Source organism: Lupinus angustifolius, chromosome LG19 (assembly GCF_001865875.1).
Source record: "Lupinus angustifolius cultivar Tanjil chromosome LG19, LupAngTanjil_v1.0, whole genome shotgun sequence".
Classification (NCBI taxonomy): Eukaryota; Viridiplantae; Streptophyta; class Magnoliopsida; order Fabales; family Fabaceae; genus Lupinus; species Lupinus angustifolius.
Genome location: NC_032027.1, coordinates 12,915,978 through 12,938,675, shown reverse-complemented (window position 1 = coordinate 12,938,675; position 22,698 = coordinate 12,915,978). Strand labels below are relative to the sequence as shown.

The following is a 22,698-nucleotide window of genomic DNA, read 5'->3' as shown; positions in this document are numbered from 1 at the left end:
CATAATATTAACTTTATCCTATAACTTGTACACTAAGTATATAACCCAGTTCAATTAATGACCATCTCATGAATATTTTTAGTATGCATTAAGTATCTTCGGCCAAAAATTAGATATTAATCTTTTCATGGGTAATATATTTGTTGCTCTTCTAACCTTTTATGCAGATATCAGCATCACTATGATTATCCTCTCTTATGTTAGTGATTTTTAGTGCGCTAGCAACTTTTTAATGCAAAAACAAAAACATCACTATGCTTACCTTACTTAATTAACTATTCATATACTTGATCTTTAATATAAATATCTGCAATATGCCGTTTTACCTATATTGTCTGTACTATCTAAAAACAAAGAGACCCTATTTATTCATCTCAACAGAAGTCACCAACCGCCACTCCTTGCCCCTTGGTCCTAAAAAAAAGCTTGCCATCTATATAAAGAAATCCAAATTCACTGAGAATTGCTTTCCTTTTCACTCATTCAAGTGGTTAAGAAATTGCAGAGTTACTACTACTATTAATTATTTTGTATAAACTTACCCCACTATAGTAATCCACCCCTTTTAACAGTTTTTTTTAATTGTATTCCACTGTTACAGAAATGATCACTCTCTCTTATGAAAATATTTTTACACACCTATTATAAAGATTAGGGTGATAAAAAGTAGCACTGTAGCAGTAACACATATAAGAACTTTCTTTTTTTGTTACGTATTTTCCTATCAAAAAATGCCAAAACTCAAGGGTAAAAAGTGTTTTGGCAATTATATGTACAATAGTAGCAGGATGGTGAATGAGCTGGGTACCTAATAATCTGTTTGAGATTATGACTTCATTCCAAGTACCTATCCCTTTTAGGCTATAAACTATACACAGCTAAGTACCTTATCTTACAACATAAATTGCTAACTACTCTAATTCCCAGCTCACTGCTCCTTGGACTTTACTTTATTGCCTGAGTTGGCATAGAGTGCAATTAAAATTACCCTCCCCCCTGCATTTAATTTGTCAAAATTTATTGTGGAATAATTGTTAAAAACAAATGCTTCCCACTCATGTATGTTGGAAAACACATTGAAGTGAAATGTATGTGTATAATAATGGGAAAGTCTCATTTGAGATATTAGAGACTTACAAGCTTGTACTGGTAAAACCTGTACAAGCTTGTAAGTCTCTAATATCTCTCTTGGGTTAAATGGTTCATGCCAAACACTCCTCAAAGCTCAATGTCTATGTATGTGCTTGGAGGAGATTTGGCATATAACTACTTAGCTAAAGAGCTAGCTTTAATGACTTTGGCTTATTCAAGATCATAAATCACACATTTTTCCCATAATGGAATATGAAATGTGTTACTTACTCCAACAATGCAATGGCCGCAAAGTTGATAAGGGTGACTTGGAGTAAAAGTAAGACTTTAACATGTTTAGGACAAGGCAATTTTGAAAATATAGCAACAATTATAGAAATGCCAGTATCATCTTATTCCAAATCACTCTTTATGACTATATGATGAGTGACAATGAGATCAAATATCAATTTAGGTTCTGTTTACCAGTAAAAACTAAGAGCGGCAGAAGCTACATCTAAATATGCCTTTCCTTTGCTGCATAAGTTTTGTCCTGGAAATGTTTTTTCTCGCCTAAACTCTTCGTATTCGTAAGTTTACATTGGACTCAATCCCAAACAAGCCGAGAAGACACCGCTTTCTTTCATTCCACTCAAATCTAAGATCTTGCTTGAGGGAAATCAAGCTCCTTGCCAACAAATGCTAGTTGCCATTGAAGAGTTTGAGTGAACATAAAAATGATTCCTAAGCTCCTTGGCATACATTTAACCATACATGAGTGAATTACATATATGCTCCATGGATTCCTTGCCTTCTCATTTTTTTAACCAGCACCTGCAATAGTGCCTAGAACTTCTTACTGCTAGGTTCTTTGCTTGGCCTATTCATTTGCAATATTGCTGCTGAACATTCACAACTGAAAGTATTTGTAAGTGGTAGCAAACCCATTAAGCCAGATTTCAGTCACAGTAAACTTGGTGAGTGCTCAAGTCCTTGCAGAAATGGGTAGGAAAGAGAGTGCAGTTTGTAAGTTCTCATTCAGACTAGCACATCATTTAATACTATTTCTAAGACTACCAACATTTTGACGAATTGAAATCCACTCCAGTACTGGACCCGCTAGTGCTGGAACGTGAGGAGAAAATTATATTTGTAAATTTTGGTAATTTTTTAATTCAAAAAATAAATAAAGATCTCAACCTTTAAAAAAAATTGGTTTCACATATCAGCATTCCTACCCAGTACTGGAGAAGATCTGAACTCACATTTGACAAGTAGCAATCAGTTTCCCACAGAAATGAGGCCTGCGTACTGCTTGTGTTTCCCTGCATCAAGCATAGCAAGTCTTGTTTAGAAATCCATCTAAGGGAATTTTGTCACCCCATCAAAGATGTTTTTTCTTTCTCCCTGTGCCGTTTTGTCCGTGGTCAGTTCACAGCTGACACATTTTGAGTTAAATCTCTGCTCATGTTTTTTTCCTTTACATAATATTGAAAGACTTGCAATGCTCCAAGTAAGAGATGGAGTATTATGTGGAGCAATCAGCATTCCATATTTTACATTGAGCATTGATGCTCCATTGCTTCTGGAACTTATGGAGCATTGTAAAAGGATTGCATCGGTATTCGGTGCCAATTTATGAAAATTAAGTACCAAGAGATAACTTCAGTAACACTAAGCACTGTTTATGGGCATATCCGTTCATATCTTAATTGGTGAAACAGAAGTGGTAAAAGTTAGCAGAAAAAACCAATCAGCACTATATTTCTGTCATCACTAAAAATCTTCACAAGTTGTCAGTACAAAATTGATCCAAGTTCAATTGAAAGGTGAAAATTCTATTTGTAAATGAACTTTTTTTACAAGGATTGATAACCTGTTATCAACTCACCCTTAAAAGTATAAAAGAAGCCGTTCTTGCCTGCAATGTATCTTACATATTCTTCTTGCTAATTGAACGTGACAATCCCCTGTCCAAGGACTGTAGATGGCAGCGGAGGTTCTGATTTTCCCCAAGTAAGCGATCATATTCAAGAAGGAGCCCCTCAGATTGTTTTTTCAATGCAATTACATTTGCTTCAGAAACATCTACCTCTTTAGTTTTTGACTGAAATTCAGATTCAAGGTGTTTAAGTTCTGCCCTCAATTTGGCTGTTTCTTCCACCATGGCTTTAATTTCCTCAACTTTCCTATCTTCGGCCCCTCGAGTTTGTTTCTTAACAACCTCGATGGTCTTTCTTCGAACCTGGAGTTCTCTTATGTAATGATGTAGTCTGTCCATCATAAGTGCAAGAAAAAGCACAGCACCTGCAAAATCAAAACAGTTATCAGAGTTATGATTTCACCTTTTAGTCATATTTTTTAAACATCTGGCCAGTGTCCTGATAAATCAATGGCATAAAACTTAATGTGAAGACAATTAAGAGAACTTATGTTAAACATGGCATACTTCACATTTTGTATTTCAAGGAGCTGTTTGAGCATGAATCCAGAAATATTGTCTTTAGAACACAAGATTGAATAATCCTAATGAATAAGATGTGAATTAAACAAGCCTTGTTCATATGAAATAGACATATACTGCTGAATTTTGGGTTGTCGGTCAAGTAAGGGAAACTCAATGGAATTCATAACTGTCTCAATGTTTTGTTTATTGTTTAAATATTGAAGAATTATGACCATGCTAATGCCCCCTTTGCCATGCATAAACTAAACCAACAATTAGGATAATCAGGTATAGTGAGGACTGCAGGAGGAATGTCCAGGCCATCGGAGATACGAGAATTTATGATAATTAAGAGAAGTGGGAAAACCAATATAGAAACAATCACTGGGTGAAAGTACCCGAGCTTAAATTACACGCACATACACCAACTCTTGCCCCCTCCCTAGCCTCTCTTTTCCCTTTCTTTTGGGGCAGAATGTCTATCCTACTGAACACATTGTAGAACGGAAACAGTGTAGGACTGTAGGCCTCTTCAACTTAAATACATAAAATGAAATAAGGAATGAAAAAAATGAGCGTGTTTATCTTTTTTATTCCAATGCCTGATAAAGCATTATAAGAGGATCTGGTCCTTCATTAACATGGCAATGAAAAAAACTAAATCCTCTCTAGTTGTCCCACAAAATATCCCCAACATTGAAAACCATAGATAGTAATATAGTATCATAGGAAACAAAATCAGTACTAAACAGCAAATAGAAATTCCTACAAGGACCCAACAAACAGTCACTGAATTAAATAAACTACCAACGAGGTGTTGGTCTAGTGCTATAAGGCCCTACTGGATCCCCAAATAGGCCAAAAGGTCAAAGGTTTGATTACAATTATTGGGAGGGGCAGTCACACAACCGAAAAAGATTAGTTCCTTAGTGAAGGATACCCTTGGTTATACCAAACAAAGTGAATTTAATAAACTCAATCCAAGCGTGAATGTTGCATGAATCAGATACAATCATGAATCCATCAAACTTCACACCCCCAATAATTCAAGAGCAAAATGTAGTTTCATACGTAAATGTCACATCAAGTGAAATTCATCCAATACTAGAGACCTATTGCATTGAAAAGAGTGTGTTGCTAGCATTTCCCATCAACAACAACCAAACCATAATACACGGAGTCGGCTACATAAATCGAACTACACCACTACATGATAATGTTATATCATACATCAGGTTCGTGTTCGGGATAAAAGGGAATACCCATGAGTGTTGCTTCAAGGAGGTGTTTGGCCACAAGAACCTGATCAGTGGGATTAACAGAACCACCATCCTCGAACCCACGATTCTTAATCTTAACCATGCTATAAACACTCGAAAACAGCACAACAAAAAGGGTCCCTGCTACACTCTTCACCATTAAGGGTCCTCTCCCTCGCTTCAACCGATCCAACCCCATTATCACAAGTTTCCTCAATGGGGTCTTGAACAGAAGAACCGCTACCATTGCCACCTCCGTCGCTATCATCATGAACAGCAACTGAATCATCTTGACGGAGCTTGGATCTCTGAAATGGGTGTGGGAATTCAGAATTGGGTGTAAGAGAATATTGTTAGGGTTTGATGAGAGAATTAAGAGTTTGATTTGGGATGAGAAAAACAGAGAAAAGAGGAGACAGAAGAGAGACTCTTACAAAGTTGAATCACAACAATCGAAGTTCGAAGGTACAGATAAAGTGGGGATTTTACCGGTGGGACCTAAAATACATGTTACATTATATTTTGTTTTGTTTATATGGTGTTGACAAAACTCAACCCTTGGTTAACAAAGAATATTTATTTGTAATTAGAGATGTCTTGAATTTGTTACTGTATCAAGAACCCTTATTTAATTGTTTGAGCATGAATATGTTGAGTTGAAAATAATCTAGTTTCAATAAGTTATAATGAAAAGAATAGAGGCTTTTTTTGGGGTACATATTAATTTTTTTGGTACATAAAGAATAGAGGCTTTGTTAACTTAGTAAATTTATGCTCTAATTAGTTGCACTAAGATCTTAGTATTGCTAAGGAGACGATATTGTTTGTGTTTTGGGTAGGAGTATTCAAATTTAGTTTGGTCCAAAATAATCTAAAATTGCAAAAATTGCAAAAATAGGATAGGTTTGGATTGTGTTGAATTTTTTTATTAAAGATCGGTCAGTTCAATCCGGTTTTTGGATTTACCTCTTGGATCCAAACTAATCGAGATTGGACCAAAATTGTTTAAATGTGTAATCCTTTTAAGTTCCACACTTAACATTATGTCCAACTCCTAAATTGTTCTTTAATGTTTAAATTGTTTAAGTATTGTATTGTTATTGATGTTACTGTTGTTGCTGCTATTACTGTTGTTTATATGTTTATGTTATTGTTGTTTACTTTATTGTTGCTGGACACTTTCTAAATAACACTATTTTTTTTGTTTATGTTTAATATTTAGTAATTTATATGAGTTTTGAGGGTATACACAATTTTAATTTTTTATAAAAAAAACTGATATAAATAAACCTAACTGGACTGAACTACTATTAATTACGTATTTTGATTAGATGATTTTTTTGTCTAAAAACTAATTCAAATGGATTGCAAACACCCCTAGTTCTATGTAAACCATGATATAACCAATATGTTCGTACTTTTATTTTTTATTATCTATTTTTGAGTATTTGTCTAAAAGTGTGATTATCTTTATTTCGCTTTAACGTGAGATGAAAGTCTCTATATTAAAAAACACTCATATCTCTAAAAATAAGTTTAGTTAAGCCAAAAATTATTAATTAGTATTTTCGTAAAAACAGTTGGTGAATCATTTTATATCATACACCTGAAATAAATTAATTTATTATCTAAAGGTAAGATATTATTGGTAGTACTTAAAAAGTTAGATATCTTTATATAGTTTATAAAGTATGATTTGAAAATCACGAAGATATTAATTTAGTGGTATTAAGATTGAAGAATTGATTCCCAAAATAATATTTGTGGGGAGGAGTATCCTTCGTAGTAAAAAGTATGATTAGAAAAATGAAATCTCAAACCCAAATTATCCACTTGTCCAAAAACACAACCCATTACCGTATTTACCTAGGTCCGGGTCCTTAACCCTGTCCGTGGATTTAATGAATTGAGAGCATATACAAAAGTGGAAAAAAGACGTAAGGCGTAGCAGTAGAGGTTGAAGAAGGTTACAGAGCAATGTGCGGTGACGCAACTAACTGGGACGAAGATGGTTACAAAGAAAGCATACTGAAGGAGAGAGACTTTCAAACACGAACCGTTTTCAGAACCGCTTGGGCTCCTTCTCTGAACCCTAACCCTGATACTCTCCTCGTTGCTTCCAGCGACGGTTCTATCGCCTCATACTCAATCTCTTCCTGCATCTCTAATCTCAACACTGTTAGTACTACTCTCTATTTTCAATCATTTTCACTCAATACCTTCATTTACTATTGCATTTTACTTTGTTTTTCTATTTCTTGCAGCATTCCGGTTTATCCAATACCAACAACGATAGGTAAATATGAATTGTTCAATTACTCTTATTTTAAACTTAATTGCACTGACTACTGAGCCGTTGGTCTACTAGTATAAGGCATCACCGGATAACATGTATAGTACTAGGCCAAAAGTCAAAAGGTTCGATTTCTGTGGGCAACACTTGTTGGGAGGGGTAACCACTCACTTCGAAAGGAATTAGGGGATACATTTGGTTGTACCAAAAAAACTTAATTGCACTGATTTAATATTCAGTTATCTGTTTGAGTTTCTTAGTGTTGGAGTTTAAACGGTGTTTTCAAATTCAATTCAATTGATCTAGGTTATTGGCTCAACCAAGTTGCTTCATTCAAGGCCATGATGGACCTACATACGATCTCAAATTCTATGGTGATGGTGAAGATGCTTTGTTGCTAAGGTTTGACTTACTCTGCTTATACATCTATTTCTCGATGAAGTACACTAGCATACTTTTCCATGTGCATAAAGAGGAAGGTTCAAATGTAGGAGCGTTATATTTGTGTTTGCATGAATGCTTATATCATGTTTTATTTAAGCTCATTTTGTCATCATGCATTCCTATGTTGTGCAGTTGTGTTTTTATTATTTGTAAATATTTTGCTGGATGATTTTGAATGTGGGTATAATTTGTATGCTTGTTCAAATGATTTTGCATGTAGCCGACCCCACCTACTGGAATAAAGGCTTGGTTGTTGTTTTTGTTGTTGAAATGATTGTGCATGACTAGATACATGAACTGAAGATATTGATCACTACAGATATTGACATCCATGATGGCTTTTAGTCTATTACTTGGCACACTTCTGAAAATAACTTTGTCTTCCAGTTGTGGTGATGATGGTCGGATCCGAGGATGGAGATGGAAGGAACTTACAGGCTCAAATTGTTCTGTTTCTTCACATGGTAAATTGATTTTACTATTGCAATCAAATTATAAACTAGCCTGACCATTAGCACATCCAATTTTATCTTTTTTGGATATCTAAAGCAACTTGCATGTTTATTTTCTTCTTTTCCACTGGTTTCTGCGAAAGGAGTATGTGTTTGTAATGCTAAACATATGAATCTTAGCTCAAGGAGTCCATCTTAGTATTTTATTTTAACCTACAATTATTTCTATTGATATTGAATCAACTCTTGGGTTCATTCTTTTTCAGTGCATAATAACACTAAATGCGGTTGATTGCATGTTTAAAAATTTAATATTGAATTGCACAGGTTAATAAAAATTGTTATTTGTTCCTGATGAAATTATAGGGAAAAGAGGAGACAAATATGATTCAAATGATATTATGATGAGATGTATGATACAAACACCAACCTACTCCTATGCATACTAGGTCAAGTACTAATGTAGTACAACTGGTACAAGTATTCAAGTACAGACCAATAACATTCCCAACATAATAAGACTCTTACAAGGATAAGTCAATAAGAATCTTATTATTCATATAGTTCCATCTTTATTTTCATTTCCTCGAGTAAGAATTTAGAGAATCAAGATGATTGACATGATGTGGAAAATGGTTTTGAACATTGATTCCAAATATAAATAAGTTATGTTGAGCTAAAGTTTCTCCGGTTGTACAATGGCCTTTATGATGTACTTTATCCATCATGGACTCTGTTTTGTCTTTTTTTCTCCATACCCTCCCTTGCCGTGTATTTGATTTGATTGGGATTATTTGTTGCTCACCTCCACTTAGTTCTTCTTTGCCATCCTTTTATTTCTTATTTTTACTTTTCACTTTTGAATTGATGTTCTATTCAATGCTTTATGCATGTTTTCCCTTAATACTGCAGGAAATGATATCAATCCTATACTTGACCTGGTGAATCCTCAACACAGGTGAGTTTTAGGAGAATATATGCAATATATACACTTCAGTTTTGTTCGCCAGTTTTTTGCTATTATTGCTGCTGGAGTTAAGGAAGTCATTTCCTTCTCGATTCTATTATTTTGTCCATGTTTCCTGTTTATTCATTGAATAAACTCTTTTACATATGGCCTCCCCGTGTTGGAGATAAACTTGAATGTATACCTATCTTGTTTATCTTATACAATTGACAAGTGTCAATATCAATATTTTTTGGTATACACCCCTGACATGAAACCTGTCAGAAAGGGGATTGTTCTCACTATCTGAGCAATTGTAAGCTTGTTTATCATATAGCATCTGCAGTAATGTTGTTCCTGTATTTTCAGTTCTCTGATTGTCCTCTATATGCCCTACTTTTAGTTATGAACTGCTTTGCTTCTCCAAATTTCTGTCCTTTATTTATGCTCCCTCTTCCTTCTCTGATGTTCATGTTAATATTGTCTTTCAGAGGTCCTTGGGGTGCGCTTTCACCTATCCCTGAGAATAATGCTATTGCTGTTAATACTAAGGTTTGCAATTTTTTTGACCTTTTGTCACAGTAATATCTTTGTTTTTCTATGCTTGAGTTTGTGCCAATATTTTCTTGTTTAATTGTAGGAGGGGTCTATTTTTGCTGCTTCTGGTGATTCTTATGCATATTCTTGGGATTTGGTATGTATTCATGAAAGGCAAATATAATTTGAATAGGACGTTTCTTGGGATAAATTGATTTTTAGTTGTATCTGTGTTGTGCCTTGACTAACATTTGTTAATGCATGTAGGAAACTGGTAAAGTAAAAATGGTCTTCAAGGGGCACTCAGACTACTTGCATTGTATAGTTGCTCGCAACTCATCCAATCAGGTCTTGACTCTTGACCTTATATTTTTGCATTAGGCTTTACAGTGATTATTTTCTCATTCATGAACAATTTTCATTAGTCTTGTATAATTTATTGCATGTGGTGTTCAAGAGTTGGCTTTTTTCTTCCGTGCTTGTTTGTGGACTTATATAAGCAATAGAAAACACTTGCTCGTTCAATTAAGATAAAAATGGTGGATACAAGTGGAAAAGGTAGAGGTCCTAGTAGAAATAATGATATTGTAAAATAAGGAGATTAAAGAGATGGCATGGAGTTTAATTTTTACAGCCCTAAATTTTTTTTGTTTACTAAGCAAAGGTCTCAATGAGCTAAGGACTGTTTCAGAACTTTTGGAATGAATGTGAATATAATAAATATGTTCATGTTCTCTTCATCAATAGTAGAGGTATATGTTAATACCTTCTTGAACATATAAGAGATATAAATGTGGCATCAGTTATGACTTATGAATAATAATAAAAGGCCATTGAAGGGGAAATGAATAAAAGGGGAGCTATACACTGGTCCAACAACTAGGTAACTTTTTAAAAGAAATAGTTTTTCAAAAACGTTTTACACCAGTATGTGAATTTAAAGTTCGTAAACTTTTCTGGTGCGAGAGAGTATGTGGGCTAGTACTTCTAAATCCTAAAACTTCTCTATTGCAATTTTATAATTTGCATAATAATATTACTCGTTGTCCTCCTACAATGTGTATAGTTGGGGATTTCTCTAACTAATTGATTCCATCTGATAAATGTTCAGATCATAACAGGTTCAGAGGATGGGACCGCACGAATTTGGGGTATTATTCATTTTTTATATGTCAATTACTAAAGCAGAGCAAACTGCACAAAGCATATTATTACTTTTTTTGTAAATTGATTGCTTCCTGGAAAATATTGGTGTATCTTTATACCGTGTACTAATACGTATGTTTTGTTTCTAATTTACCTTGTTTACTAGATTGCAAAAGTGGAAAGTCTGTCCAAGTTATTAACCCAGGAAAAGATTTTAAATTAGAAGGATCTGTTTCATGGGTTGGTTGTGTTGCTTTAGATGCAAGTGAGAGCTGGTTGGTAAGAGCAAATTATTTTATAAGTATCTTCCATCTTTCCAACACTTTTTGGTCCAAATGTGCCTACCTGGTAAAAAAATCTGTAATTGCGAAAGTTTTCAGAACATATATTTTTAGATAATGATTTTAGTTTTCATTTATTTTCCTTTTGGAACCTGAATAGTTACACATATGCCATGGGCATGTTATCGGGTATATGCTGTGGTGTGTGACCATTATTACTTGGACAATCATAATTCCTAATTAAGATACAACTTTTGTTCTACACATGTATTATTATTAAACAAAAAACTAATTTTGCTAATAAAATTTTCATTTCGTCATTAAAAATCACAATTTCTTGCCAAGATAATGTTAACATTTTAGGCTGTCCTTTATCTATAAGAAGCTTGGTGAAATGCATGGGAAAATATTGGGTGTGTAATAAACTTCTTATATCTTTTTATTGTTGCTTTGTTCTGTGAATAATCAAGGGTCTACTGTGCCTGTTCTATAGGCTTGCAGTCGTGGGCGGAATATATCACTTTGGAACCTTCCTGCTTCAGAGTGCATATCAAGGATTTCATCCCAGGCTACTGTACAGGACATGTTATTTGAAAATAATCAAGTGAGTTTGCTATCTCTTATTTATCTCCAAGTTTTCTTGTCTTGAACACAGTCAAACTATTTGATCTTGTTGGCCACAAGAGAGTAATAGAGAAAGAAGTTATTGGTATCATGCATTAGAAATTTGTTGGAGTTTTATTTATATATCATCTCACATGAGTTCAAGGCTTTTTTTCATTACCCGTATCATTTACTGTCCGTTTTTTGAATATCTTAGTCACTAGCTTTTGCAATCCTATTGTCCTCCATCCTTATAATTTTTTTTATTTCTCTTTCAGATTTTGGCAGTTGGTGCCGATCCTATACTCAATCGCTTTGACATGAATGGTGTGATCCTTTCACAAATACAATGTGCTCCTCAATCCGCTTTCTCTATCTCGCTATATCCAACAGGAGTATGTTTCAATTGAAAATATTATTGCTATTGAGATAGGAGTTAGATACCCTCTTGTTCATGCTAATATAACCGCTTAGCTCAAATTTTCTGCATTGTCTCCTTTCCTGTTTATTTTGGCATGTTCATATTTGCATTATTCATTTCAGGTTGTGGCAGTTGGAGGTTATGGATGTTGTGTGGATGTTATCTCGCAATTCGGCAGCCACATGTGTACGTTTCATTGCCAATGTGTTTAAGTTAAGTTGGCAGATAATTTCAAAATTCGAAATGTTCCAAAGGCCAAAACAATTTCCAAATTCCAAGTCATTGAATCACAAGCTTGAGGATATGAAGTTGACTACTCTAAAGTGAGTAAGTGCAGATATATCCATCCTTGATGTAATCGAGTGTATACAATTTACACCCAGTAAATGATCCAAGGGTGGAGGATCCACCATTATTTTCTAACTTCGGAGACTAACTCGCATTAGAGATTCCTCCTTAAAATTGTTAAATTGTGTTTTAAGTGTATTGTAATTCTTGTTGGTTGAGTTATATATGAATATCGGATAATTATGTGGATTGCTATAGAGCATGATGTGTAGATAAACAGTTATTTGAATACCATAGCCTTAAAAACTTTTTGGTAACATGATGATTGTCGTTTGATATCTTGAATATTTCCTTCTTGTTCCTTGTTTTTATGTAAATGTCGTAACTTGGATTATGGGGAACATGGATGCTCTTAGCGCATATTACTAAAAATACGTGCAAAGAAAAGAAACATTCTGCTCAAAATTAAATTTTACAGCCGCTTCTAAAGCTTTGTGAAATCATATTTATTTCGTTTGATTCCTGGTGATTAACAAGTTTTTTTATAAAAAATCTCCGACTCTGAAGTTTAACAATACCAATCAGTGTTTATATTAAATGTGTATTTTTTTGGTTCAAATATAAAATGCATATGTAATTTACAATATTTGCTTCTACAACTTCTTGTTCCAACATATAATATTTTTGAAACCTAAACCCAATAAACAAGTCTTCATTCTTCAAATATAGTTAGAGTTGCCACCGAGATTATTGAAATAGTATTATTTAAGATTAATGAACAGCTAACAACCTCATAAAGGGCTAATGTTAGAAGGAAAATTTTAATTGTATCTAAGATTGGAGGATTGTCATTGTCTCAGACAGTGATTCTGATTCAGCACACACATATTTATCATCATTCATATTTATAAATTAATGTTTTAGAGAGTGAGAATAGAAACAATATGCAATTACAAATATTTAAATTATATGGAAAAAATAATATACAAATATTACAATAATAATGACAAATGAATATATCGTGTAGCAGAAATATTCCTTAGTTTAGTGGACCCTAGTCCAACCAACTTGAGTCCGTCCCCAAGGAAACGAATTACTAAATAAATCTTGAAAAACTAGCAAGTGATTTTATAATACGAATTAAAAGACAAGAAATTTGAGTAAGCGTGGAGCATAATTTTCCAAGTTCCACTTATAGTATGAACTCGTATTGTTAGCTTCAGTCCCCCATTTACACCATTATTCGTTCTTTTTTCGATGGTTTGTAATCTTAATAATAGGTCAAAATGATATCGTTTCGCTGAGTTGACAAAAAATTTCAATGTGTAATCGTTATGTGTACAGTTAACATGCCATGTCAATGAACATTAATAGAGATAACCGAAGGACTAACGTGAGTCTATGTTTTGAAAGTTGGAGACCAAAATGATAATTTAAATTTACTATGAATTAAGTTAGTGCTCATGATAAATATGAGGGAACTAAATAGATAATTACTCAATAAAATATAACGACCGCTCGAGGATTTAAGGTAATCTCATTTGATTTGTGTTAAGCTTGAAATACTTAATTAGTGATCAATCCAAGTTCATGTTATGGATATTGTGAGTGTGCTGACATGAAAACTTTACTCACTTTTTACAACACAACATATTGTTTCATGGGTGGCATGCAGACTTTACTGTAGTAGATGTAGGTAAGAACAATGTCAGAGAATTTCAAGACAACATAATGAACTCAGTTATCAAGATGTTTGAAATGAGGAATATGAGTTATTAATGCAAGGCATTCTCCTTGTACTTGATGTCAGTAGGACAATGGCAATAAAAATTGATTACAGCATTCAGATTATAGAAAAACTGGTCAAGAGAAAGCAATTGGAAAATTTTCAAGGCTTATAATACTTTGTTGGTACAAATGGCATTTTTGTAACAACTCCTTCATTGGCTTTTCCTCGAATAATAATCTTTACTTTCGTGCCTGCCTTGTGCAATCCCGATTTAACGTACCCCATGGCTATGTTCTTCTTGAGGGAAGGGCTGAATCCGCCGCTGGTGACTTCCCCGATGTTGTTGCCTCCTTCATCTTGAATCTCACTGTGGCTTCTAGGAGGTGGGCCGGAAGAAAAGAAACCGACACGCCGGATCTTAGGACCTTCTTCAAGTTGTTTCAGTATAAACTCAGCTCCCAGAAAACCACCTTCTGCTCTCCTTCTCTTCCCTATGGCCCATGTGAGCCCTGCCTCAATAGGTGTAATGTGCTGTTCCATGTCATTGCCGTATAAACACAATCCAGCTTCAAGCCGAAGACTATCTCGAGCACCCAGTCCTGTCAATCTTATCTTCCCTTCAGATTTTTCCAGAATTGCCTTGGCTAGATCCAGTGCATTCTCTGAAGGAACTGAGATCTCAAATCCATCTTCACCAGTATACCTGAAAATCTCCGTAAAGTGCGTCTTATTATGTATAAAACTATCATTGGGATTAAGCGTAGTATCTCTGATAAACTCTGATTTAGCTAACAACACAAAAAGACCAACTGAATTTATCAAATTGCACTTGTTATGAGTTAGGAAATTATTGCATTTTTAGAAGGAAATGAATGATTCTAAAACTGATATAGCAAAAGCAATACATGATGAAATTTCAGATAGCACTGTTACAACCTATGCAAACTTTGCAGGGTAAATCACTAATATTAGAGAAAGAAAACCACAGCAAAACATACCCTGTCCGTGTGAGAAAGCACTGCGAGCCATTGATGTCCAACACACGGAATTCACCGAAGTACAGCTTGCTCAAATCCTCTTTTGTCAGATGCTGAAGAATAGGAGCAGCTAGAGGACCCTGCCAGAAAAAAGAACAGTTCATTAATTTAAAAGTCCTTCAATTTGGTAGTCAGATTCAACTCAAGGAGTAGGAATCACTGAAAAAAGTTAATAATAATCTTTTAGTGACCACACCAAACAAAGTTCAAAGTTTTTTACCATGAAAAAAAACAAGCAATATGGCACAAACATATTAGATTACTGATTTCATTATCTCATAAGGATTCTTTTAATCTGTAGAGCACACTATATCCATCTTAACACTCACCATTATTTCGAGATCGTAACAACTAAAAGAAAACCTCAAAAGCTATAAGTTTGCATCAAAATGTGTGATGCAAATGCAGAAGAGTGTGATATATGACCTGTAGAGCAAGTAGAGATCTCTCATCATGGATGTGCCATGAAACATCACCGCCTTTGGCCTTGAACGACTTCATATGCTCCTCAATATGAGCCAGATCTTTATCCCTACACCCAGCATTCACAACCAAGTATATGTGATGATCTGTCACCTTGGTAATCACTGAATCATCAATTGCCCCTCCCTTTTCATTTGTGAACACAGTTAATGATCCAGTTCCGGGGGCAAGTCCAGCAACATCAGCAATGACAAGCTTTTCAAGGAATGAGACACTGTCTTTCCCCTTGAGGCTTAGTCCACACATATGAGAAACATCGAAAAGGCTACCATTCTCCCTACAGTTTAGGGTCGAGTCCATGATTGAGTCCTTGTATTGAATTGGCATGCTCCATCCGGCAAATGGCACCATCTTCCCACCATTAGCAACATGGAAGTCATAAAGAGCTGTCTTTTTCAGCTCAGCTTCAGTGGCGAAATATCGACGAGCAACAGCCTTCTTGTCACCGTTGGCAAGACGGCGGGTGATTGATTGCCCAAGTTGCCACAAGCCACCCTTCATTTTCTGTTATCTGAGGAATAAAAGAAGTTGAAAAAGTAAGTTCTAAGTTTTAACCAATACTTCATTAATTTGGGGTTAAAGATATTCATTTCATTGTTAAGGAATCATGTCATTTCTAGTTTCTAGTATATAACAGTACTCATCATGTTACTCTCCCTATCCAAAAAGGGCCAAATTTTCCAGATCCAAATTTAAAGAAAACAACCTGTCCTCTATAATCATAAAGTGTGAGTACCCGAGTTTAAACCACCAAAGTGCTTTCTTCCCCCTCCCCATAGAAAAAATAAAATATTTTTTTAATTGACTATATAAAAAAAAAAACAAACTATTTGATGCCATTTCATTGACATATTGTCACAGTTTCAGAAATGATCTAAACATTGCAGGCAGAAACAAAAACAATATGAAGCGCAATAATTCATGTTCTTGTCAAATAACAAAAGTGGTCGCAGTTCATGGACTCAAACAATGAAACAAATCCAATGAATTGATGACATATGTACACCAAATTCCATACAAAAAGTATCATTGAAAACCTTTTTTACAAAACATTTTAGAACTCAACTTGAATCAATATATGAAAATGGCATTGAGAATCATATAATAATAATAATAATAATAATAATAATAATAATAATAAAAAGTCCTTTACTACCAATAACAATACAATACCCCACATACCCAGAAACTTGGAAAGACAGAACCTTTATCAAATATCTAGATCTATAGTTTCAATGTACGGATAGGTCAGAATCAGAAACTAAGACAACTAGATACACATATGGTTTATGTTACATTACATGTGAATAAATACAATCCCATATAGGAAAGTACAAGTAAGGAAATGATAAATAAGGATAAGGGTTGCACTTACATTTTTTGGGTTTGTTCTGAGTCTGAACTCTGGAGATGTTGAGAATAGGAGGCCAAAAAAGGTATTAAAATAGAGAAAAACTTTTTAGAGACATATACAACATTTATATTTAAAAATAAATTTATTTATGGTTTTTTGTTATTGTTAATAATGGTTAATTTTTTATTAAAATTAAATATTTAATGTATTTTGTGTTATCGTTAATAACATCTTCCCATAATCATTTCTCCTTAAAATAAAAGGGTATGTATGACACGTTGTCTTCCTATATGGGCGTTTATGTGTAGAATCTGGACGTATTTGATAAGTGTTGAATATGGGCTTATTTGTCTCTCATAAAATTAATACAAGTTGGGAAAATGATGGAAGCACTGAATACCATATGCTTATTATATATATATATATAATTGTTTATGATGTTAGTATATAAATATTATAAGGTAAAGTTTAGTGGTTGGTGAACCATATTAAACTTTGAAAATAAGAAGAAGAAGTGTGTCAAGAAGTTGAGATAGCCCCATCATTAGTGAGTGGTAGAAGCGCTACCTGACAAATATACCTTGTCTTCCCCACACTCTTTAATGAGTAGGGGTTGAGTTAGGTCGGGTAACTATTGTTCCTTACTTGACCTTAAAAGTTGGATTTGAGCTAGATCTGAAGCTAATCTGATCCCGAGTCTTCTAGATCTGTCTTTGAACCTAAATTCAGACCCGATTAAATATAATATATATTCATTTTAGATAAAATATTCTCAATATTTCTTCTTATTATGTATATGTAATTTCACATATAAAATAATATATGTATATATATATATTGCTAATCATATATATGATAAAAAAATTAGAAAATCATTGATACTTTCAACTAAAGAGATGTTATTACTCTGTACATAATTTAATAAATACACATACAAATATGATAAATGGATGATCATGGGTCGCGCCATGCTTGTACCTTGCCCGACCCTAAATATTGGTTGGATCAAAATTTTGACCCGAACTCATCCTTAGACCCGATCATGATCGGTCATAGCAGGTGAGCGGGTCGGGTCAGGTCCTATTCACTCCTACCACACTCTATCTCTCTCTTTTTCTCTTCAATTTTACTTTTATTTTATATTTTCAAGGACATTTCTTACTTATGACAAATAATTAATTTCTTTTCGGGTGTGTGATTGTATTTCTCAACAAATATTACTCACAAGAATCAAATTTTTGACTATTTAATTTTTTTAAAGATCTAGCAAGAACTTACACCGCTAAACAAATATCTTGTTGATTCTCCCATTGTACTTCATGTAACAATTGCACTTCAGGAAATTAGAATTCTATGGTTGTAAAAGGAACCTATTTTGGTGGGGTAATCAAGGAGAGAAAAATTTAGATTAAATGTACAATTTTTCCTAACCCCATTTTTGGGTTTAATTTTTTCTAAAATTAATCTCAAAACGACAATGTTTCATAAAAAAAATTGCTAAAAAAATTTTGAATTTTTTTTACATGTGTTCATTAATGTGTCAGACATACGTATGTCAAGTCAGTAGTTAATGATTCACATAGACCAAATCACTAGTGTTACCTGATGGATATGGACAGAAGGACTGACATGCACTACGCCAGATATCGTAATAAACAACGATCATTCAACAACACAATTTTGAACGACGCTGTTGAAAATGAGGCGGAAGAACATCATCGGCGCATAATAAAGCAGGCGTTGTCAATTTGTGTAACTTCAAAAGTGCATTCTTGACAATGCATTGTTGAACATCAGTAACGTTAGCGCTGACTTGACTGATTTATTTTTAACAGCGCATTTGATAGAAAGCGTTGTTGATGTGAATATATGCAACAACACATATTTAAGGAAGCGCTGTTGAAGATGACATAATAACCGCGCTTGCTTAATTATGCGTTGTTGATGTTTTACGACTTTTTAAGCGTATGAGAAATTAATGGTGGAGTAGTAATGCGTCTCTTCGTTTGTTGAAATATTAATGATTGAGTGGTTATGCGTTTCTTGGTTGTTGAAATATTAATGGTTGAGTAATTATGCGTTTCATCTATAAATATTGTGGTTCACTCAAAATTTCTATTTCATCGGTAAGCTAAGAGCCTAAGAGTGTGTGTTTCTATAAGAGTATGTTCATGAAGATAGGAGGAAGAAAACACAAAGTAGTAAAAAAAAAAGCAATACTACAAAGAGTAAAAAAGAGAAAAAATACTCAGATTTGTATAGAGGAGTCGAGGAAAAAATTGTGTTTCTGTTTCAAAATCATGTCAAGGAGGTCTTTAACAACTTTTGATTTCAGAAGGAAGATGAAGGCTGTCATACAAGATTTGCATGGAATGAAGATTTGCAATTGAAAGAAAATAAAAGGAAAAGGGGAATGAATTATTTAGTTCATTGAGCTCTGTCAATTTTCATTGATCTCTTTCCATTATTTTTCTTCATCATCTGCAACAATTCCTTAAGTTCATTGATTTCCTTCATGGCAAAAGGACCCAGATTTTAAAAGAAAATTAATGAACTATTATAGAAGATTATGTAGAGGAGTTGAAGAAAAAATTGTGGACAAAATTATTTCCTATTCACCAAATCATTTAGTTCATTTTATTTGCATGTACCAAATCATTTAGTTCATTATAATGTATTTTGTCTCTCTAAATGAATAATAAAACAATTATTTTAGATGTTAATTCCAGTTTTTTGTTAATTATTTGGATAATTATTCTCTTTAATACTTTAGCATTGTTCCTTATTAATAAACACAATAGAAAAATTATCAATACTTAATAAATACAAAAACAAATTAACAAAATGTAATGTTTAATATTTTATCCAGTTTCATATTAATAAACACAATTATATAGTAATAATCTACTTCATGTTAATTTACATAAACTTATGTTGTATAAATATTTTCCAGTTATGTAAAATATTAATTTAATAACGCATAACTACGAATACCCTGTTAATTTGGAAAATGAGTTCAATTTAACAGCGTATAATTACGACTGCACTGTCAATTAGATTCTATTCAATAACGCATAATTCAGATAACATTGTCAATTAGATTCTATTCAACAACGCTACATCTCGGTACAACAGCTCTACGTTAAATATGCGTTGTGGAAGAGGTCGTGTTCATAAAATGAGTAGTGTATAGTTGGATATACAACAACAGCGCAATCATTAATATGTGACGTTGACCAAGCACAATAATGCTCAAATTTTAACTATGAAAAAACTTAAAGACTAACCTACTCACACTTCACTCAAGCCATCATGCACATGTGAGTTAATCAAAAACAGTAAACGCAAAATATCTCTCTAAGAATCTCTATCAAGAATGCATGAACATGTGAGAAAGAAAACGATGAGATTAAGCATATGAAAAACAACATGCAAATCATAATGAACAACTTCAATAAGGCATGTTAATCTCTCTTCCTCACACATGCATTTCTCTATGCAAAATACAAAGTAAATCACGAAAATATGCTCTCTAATCAATCCTAAACAATAGTATGCAATGCTACACGTCTCTGCAATTTGCCTAAACTTATACAAAACAGATTTGACACTTCAAACCATTGCAATTAGTTAAGCAGTTAAAACATAAAACAATTATAACATAAAACACACATGTTAATCGATTAAGTTACCACGTTAATCGATTAACCAGTATAACATGATAAAACATAAAACAGTTGTAACAGAAAAACAGGTATAACAGAAAAATAGTTGAGTTAATCGATTAAGTCACCACGTTAATCAACTAACCAGCATATTAAAACACTTGATTCAAAAGGCAAACTACTCATATGTTATGCTTAACTCCCATACATATTTTAGCAATTATATTATGCCTAATATGCACATATAACATGTATGATTAATGCATGAACATACAATTAACTAGATGATATGTCTCATTAATGTGATATGACAATTATAATGGCTTGAGAGACTTGCATATAGGTTTACGTCACCTATACTCACTTACATAGGCACACATCCCAAACTACTTAGAATAATGACTCCATTCATATAACCTAGTCTATATGTGACCAATGAGTTCTAGGCATGTTGATTGTTGAGCCATCTTCAAGCTTTGATAAAACCTTGTCTTCATCAAAACATAGGCAGATCATTGCTAGTGCGATCCTTGACACTTTGCACTTCCAAAAACTTTATCAATGGCTTCCCAAAGTGGCGATCATGTATCTCACAGTGGTGACGAAGCTACACCGACTCCACAAGACAAGCAAATTGTTTCTCAAAAACGACCTCCACGTGGAATGACTTCCATGAAGAATGTCATTCGGTCAAGAAGCCAGGATGTGAAAATAGAAGTTCAATGGAACTCTAAAGGCCAACCATTAAACTCGAAGGGTGACAACACATTAATAAGCTACATTGGTGTTGTTGTTAGGCAGAATCTGAAGCTAACATTCAACAAATAGAGTGATGTAGAGAATACCGTGAAGGAGCGTATATGGAATGAAATAACAGTAAATTTATTTTTTTTCTTCAGTTTTTGTGTTTTTGTGTTTTCATGCAATGTATGTATATGTGTTATGTTTTCATGCAATGTACGTATATGCATGCAATATATAATGTATATGTGTTTTTATTTCAGGCAACTTTTGATGTTGGTGAGGAGCATAAGGATTATATCCTTAAATCGGTTGGAAAGGCTCTCCGACAATTCGAAACTAATGTCGAAAAATTACTTAGAGATACTGATGGCAATGTCAATCTAAAATCTCCAACTAAATATGCAAATATTGTTGATGAAGAGGATTGGAAGACTTTTGTCATCCTATGCACATAAGACGAGTCTTTCTTGATAAAATCACATTCTTTGTATTGACTTTTGTATATATGTTTTTGTATATGATTGTTGGTATTAATGTTGTTTATTGTTTCAGAAATTAAGTAATGAAAACCGCAAGAGGGCATCCAAGCCTTTATATCCATACCAAGCTTCTCGAGCGGGGTATAGAGGAATCGAGGAAAGAATTGTAAGTATTGTTAATTTGTACATTATTGGTTATGTTTTGTATGCATATATATATCTAATTACATTATTATTTGTTATATTTTGTTAGTTGGAGAACAAAAATGATACACCTATGACTCCACATGGACTACTCAATGTTCTATAGGTGGGTGCCCATAAGAACAAAGATGGTGTCATCAACAATGAGGAAGTTTAAGAAGTGGCAAGACGTGTTGTAAGTGGTCATATTTTTTAATTATACTTAATTTCCATACTTTATTTATCAAAATGTGATTAATTAACATTGTGTTTTTTCTTGATTTGTCAGGTTGCCCTAAAAGAAAAAGATGCAAACCGGGATAGTCGCATAATACTTGACAAGGCACTAGGACTGCCTATCTACCCTGGCCGTATCCGAGGTGCATGATTTAGGGTTAGCCAGCGGACATTTGTACCCCATGCAAAGCGTGCAACCAAAGCCCAAATGAGCCAGGTTCAAAATCAACTAGATGGCCTCATGCAACGGTTCAATGAATTTGAGAAATCAATGAAGGTGAAGGAAGTTTAGTGGCAATGACTAGCTAGTAATGTTGTCCCTTCAACCGTCAATGAGAGTTGCATTACACCTACACCTTATAACATTCGCATTCCGATTCCCATTCCTGAGGTAATTTAGTTAACTTATTTTAATTTAGTCGTTAACTAATTATATGTTTTAACTTACGTATAGGGAATCAGTTCTTGCAAACTTTTCCTAGATACCCCAACTAGACGAGTAGTGGATGTTGGGAAAGTGCACAAGTTGGTCGATGCTATGATGCATAATGCATGTATCCCACGCCATCATGTGAAGGTCTCGATTGACATTGCAATTGA

General features: G+C 33.8%; 3 protein-coding genes and 1 long non-coding RNA gene across 7 annotated transcripts; 2 read left to right on the top strand and 2 right to left on the bottom strand.

Moving 5' to 3' along the window:
- LOC109333704 (B-cell receptor-associated protein 31-like) lies at nt 1,597–5,246 on the bottom strand. Of its 2 annotated transcripts, XM_019569257.1 has the most exons (3): nt 4,780–5,246; nt 2,963–3,378; nt 1,597–2,063 (listed from the first exon to the last, which is right to left on the bottom strand). In XM_019569257.1, the coding sequence occupies exons 1-2, from the start codon at nt 5,063–5,065 to the stop codon at nt 3,005–3,007; spliced, it is 660 nt and encodes a 219-aa protein (XP_019424802.1). In that variant the 5' UTR covers nt 5,066–5,246; the 3' UTR covers nt 1,597–2,063; nt 2,963–3,004. The 2 variants fall into 2 exon arrangements, with proteins under 2 accessions (XP_019424802.1, XP_019424801.1); XM_019569256.1 differs by lacking the exon at nt 1,597–2,063 and having other exon boundaries at nt 2,810–3,378.
- LOC109334896 (THO complex subunit 6) lies at nt 6,644–12,498 on the top strand. Its single transcript, XM_019570890.1, has 13 exons — nt 6,644–6,954; nt 7,041–7,072; nt 7,376–7,471; nt 7,901–7,977; nt 8,878–8,923; nt 9,403–9,463; nt 9,552–9,605; nt 9,716–9,796; nt 10,560–10,599; nt 10,761–10,873; nt 11,369–11,479; nt 11,757–11,873; nt 12,022–12,498. Exons 1-13 carry the CDS (start codon nt 6,754–6,756, stop codon nt 12,109–12,111), a joined length of 1,119 nt encoding a protein of 372 aa, XP_019426435.1. The 5' UTR covers nt 6,644–6,753; the 3' UTR covers nt 12,112–12,498.
- Nucleotides 13,908–16,892, bottom strand: LOC109334632 (aminomethyltransferase, mitochondrial-like). 3 transcript variants are annotated; one of them, XM_019570513.1, is made up of 5 exons: nt 16,812–16,892; nt 15,380–15,947; nt 14,915–15,033; nt 14,062–14,619; nt 13,908–14,031 (listed from the first exon to the last, which is right to left on the bottom strand). In XM_019570513.1, exons 2-4 carry the CDS (start codon nt 15,935–15,937, stop codon nt 14,076–14,078), a joined length of 1,221 nt encoding a protein of 406 aa, XP_019426058.1. In that variant the 5' UTR covers nt 15,938–15,947; nt 16,812–16,892; the 3' UTR covers nt 13,908–14,031; nt 14,062–14,075. The 3 variants fall into 3 exon arrangements, with proteins under 3 accessions (XP_019426058.1, XP_019426057.1, XP_019426059.1); XM_019570512.1 differs by having other exon boundaries at nt 13,908–14,619; XM_019570514.1 differs by having other exon boundaries at nt 13,908–14,619; nt 15,380–15,972; nt 16,814–16,884.
- Nucleotides 14,581–14,879, top strand: LOC109334633. The gene is made up of 2 exons (XR_002106123.1): nt 14,581–14,676; nt 14,756–14,879. It is a non-coding gene; the product is annotated as an uncharacterized LOC109334633 (long non-coding RNA).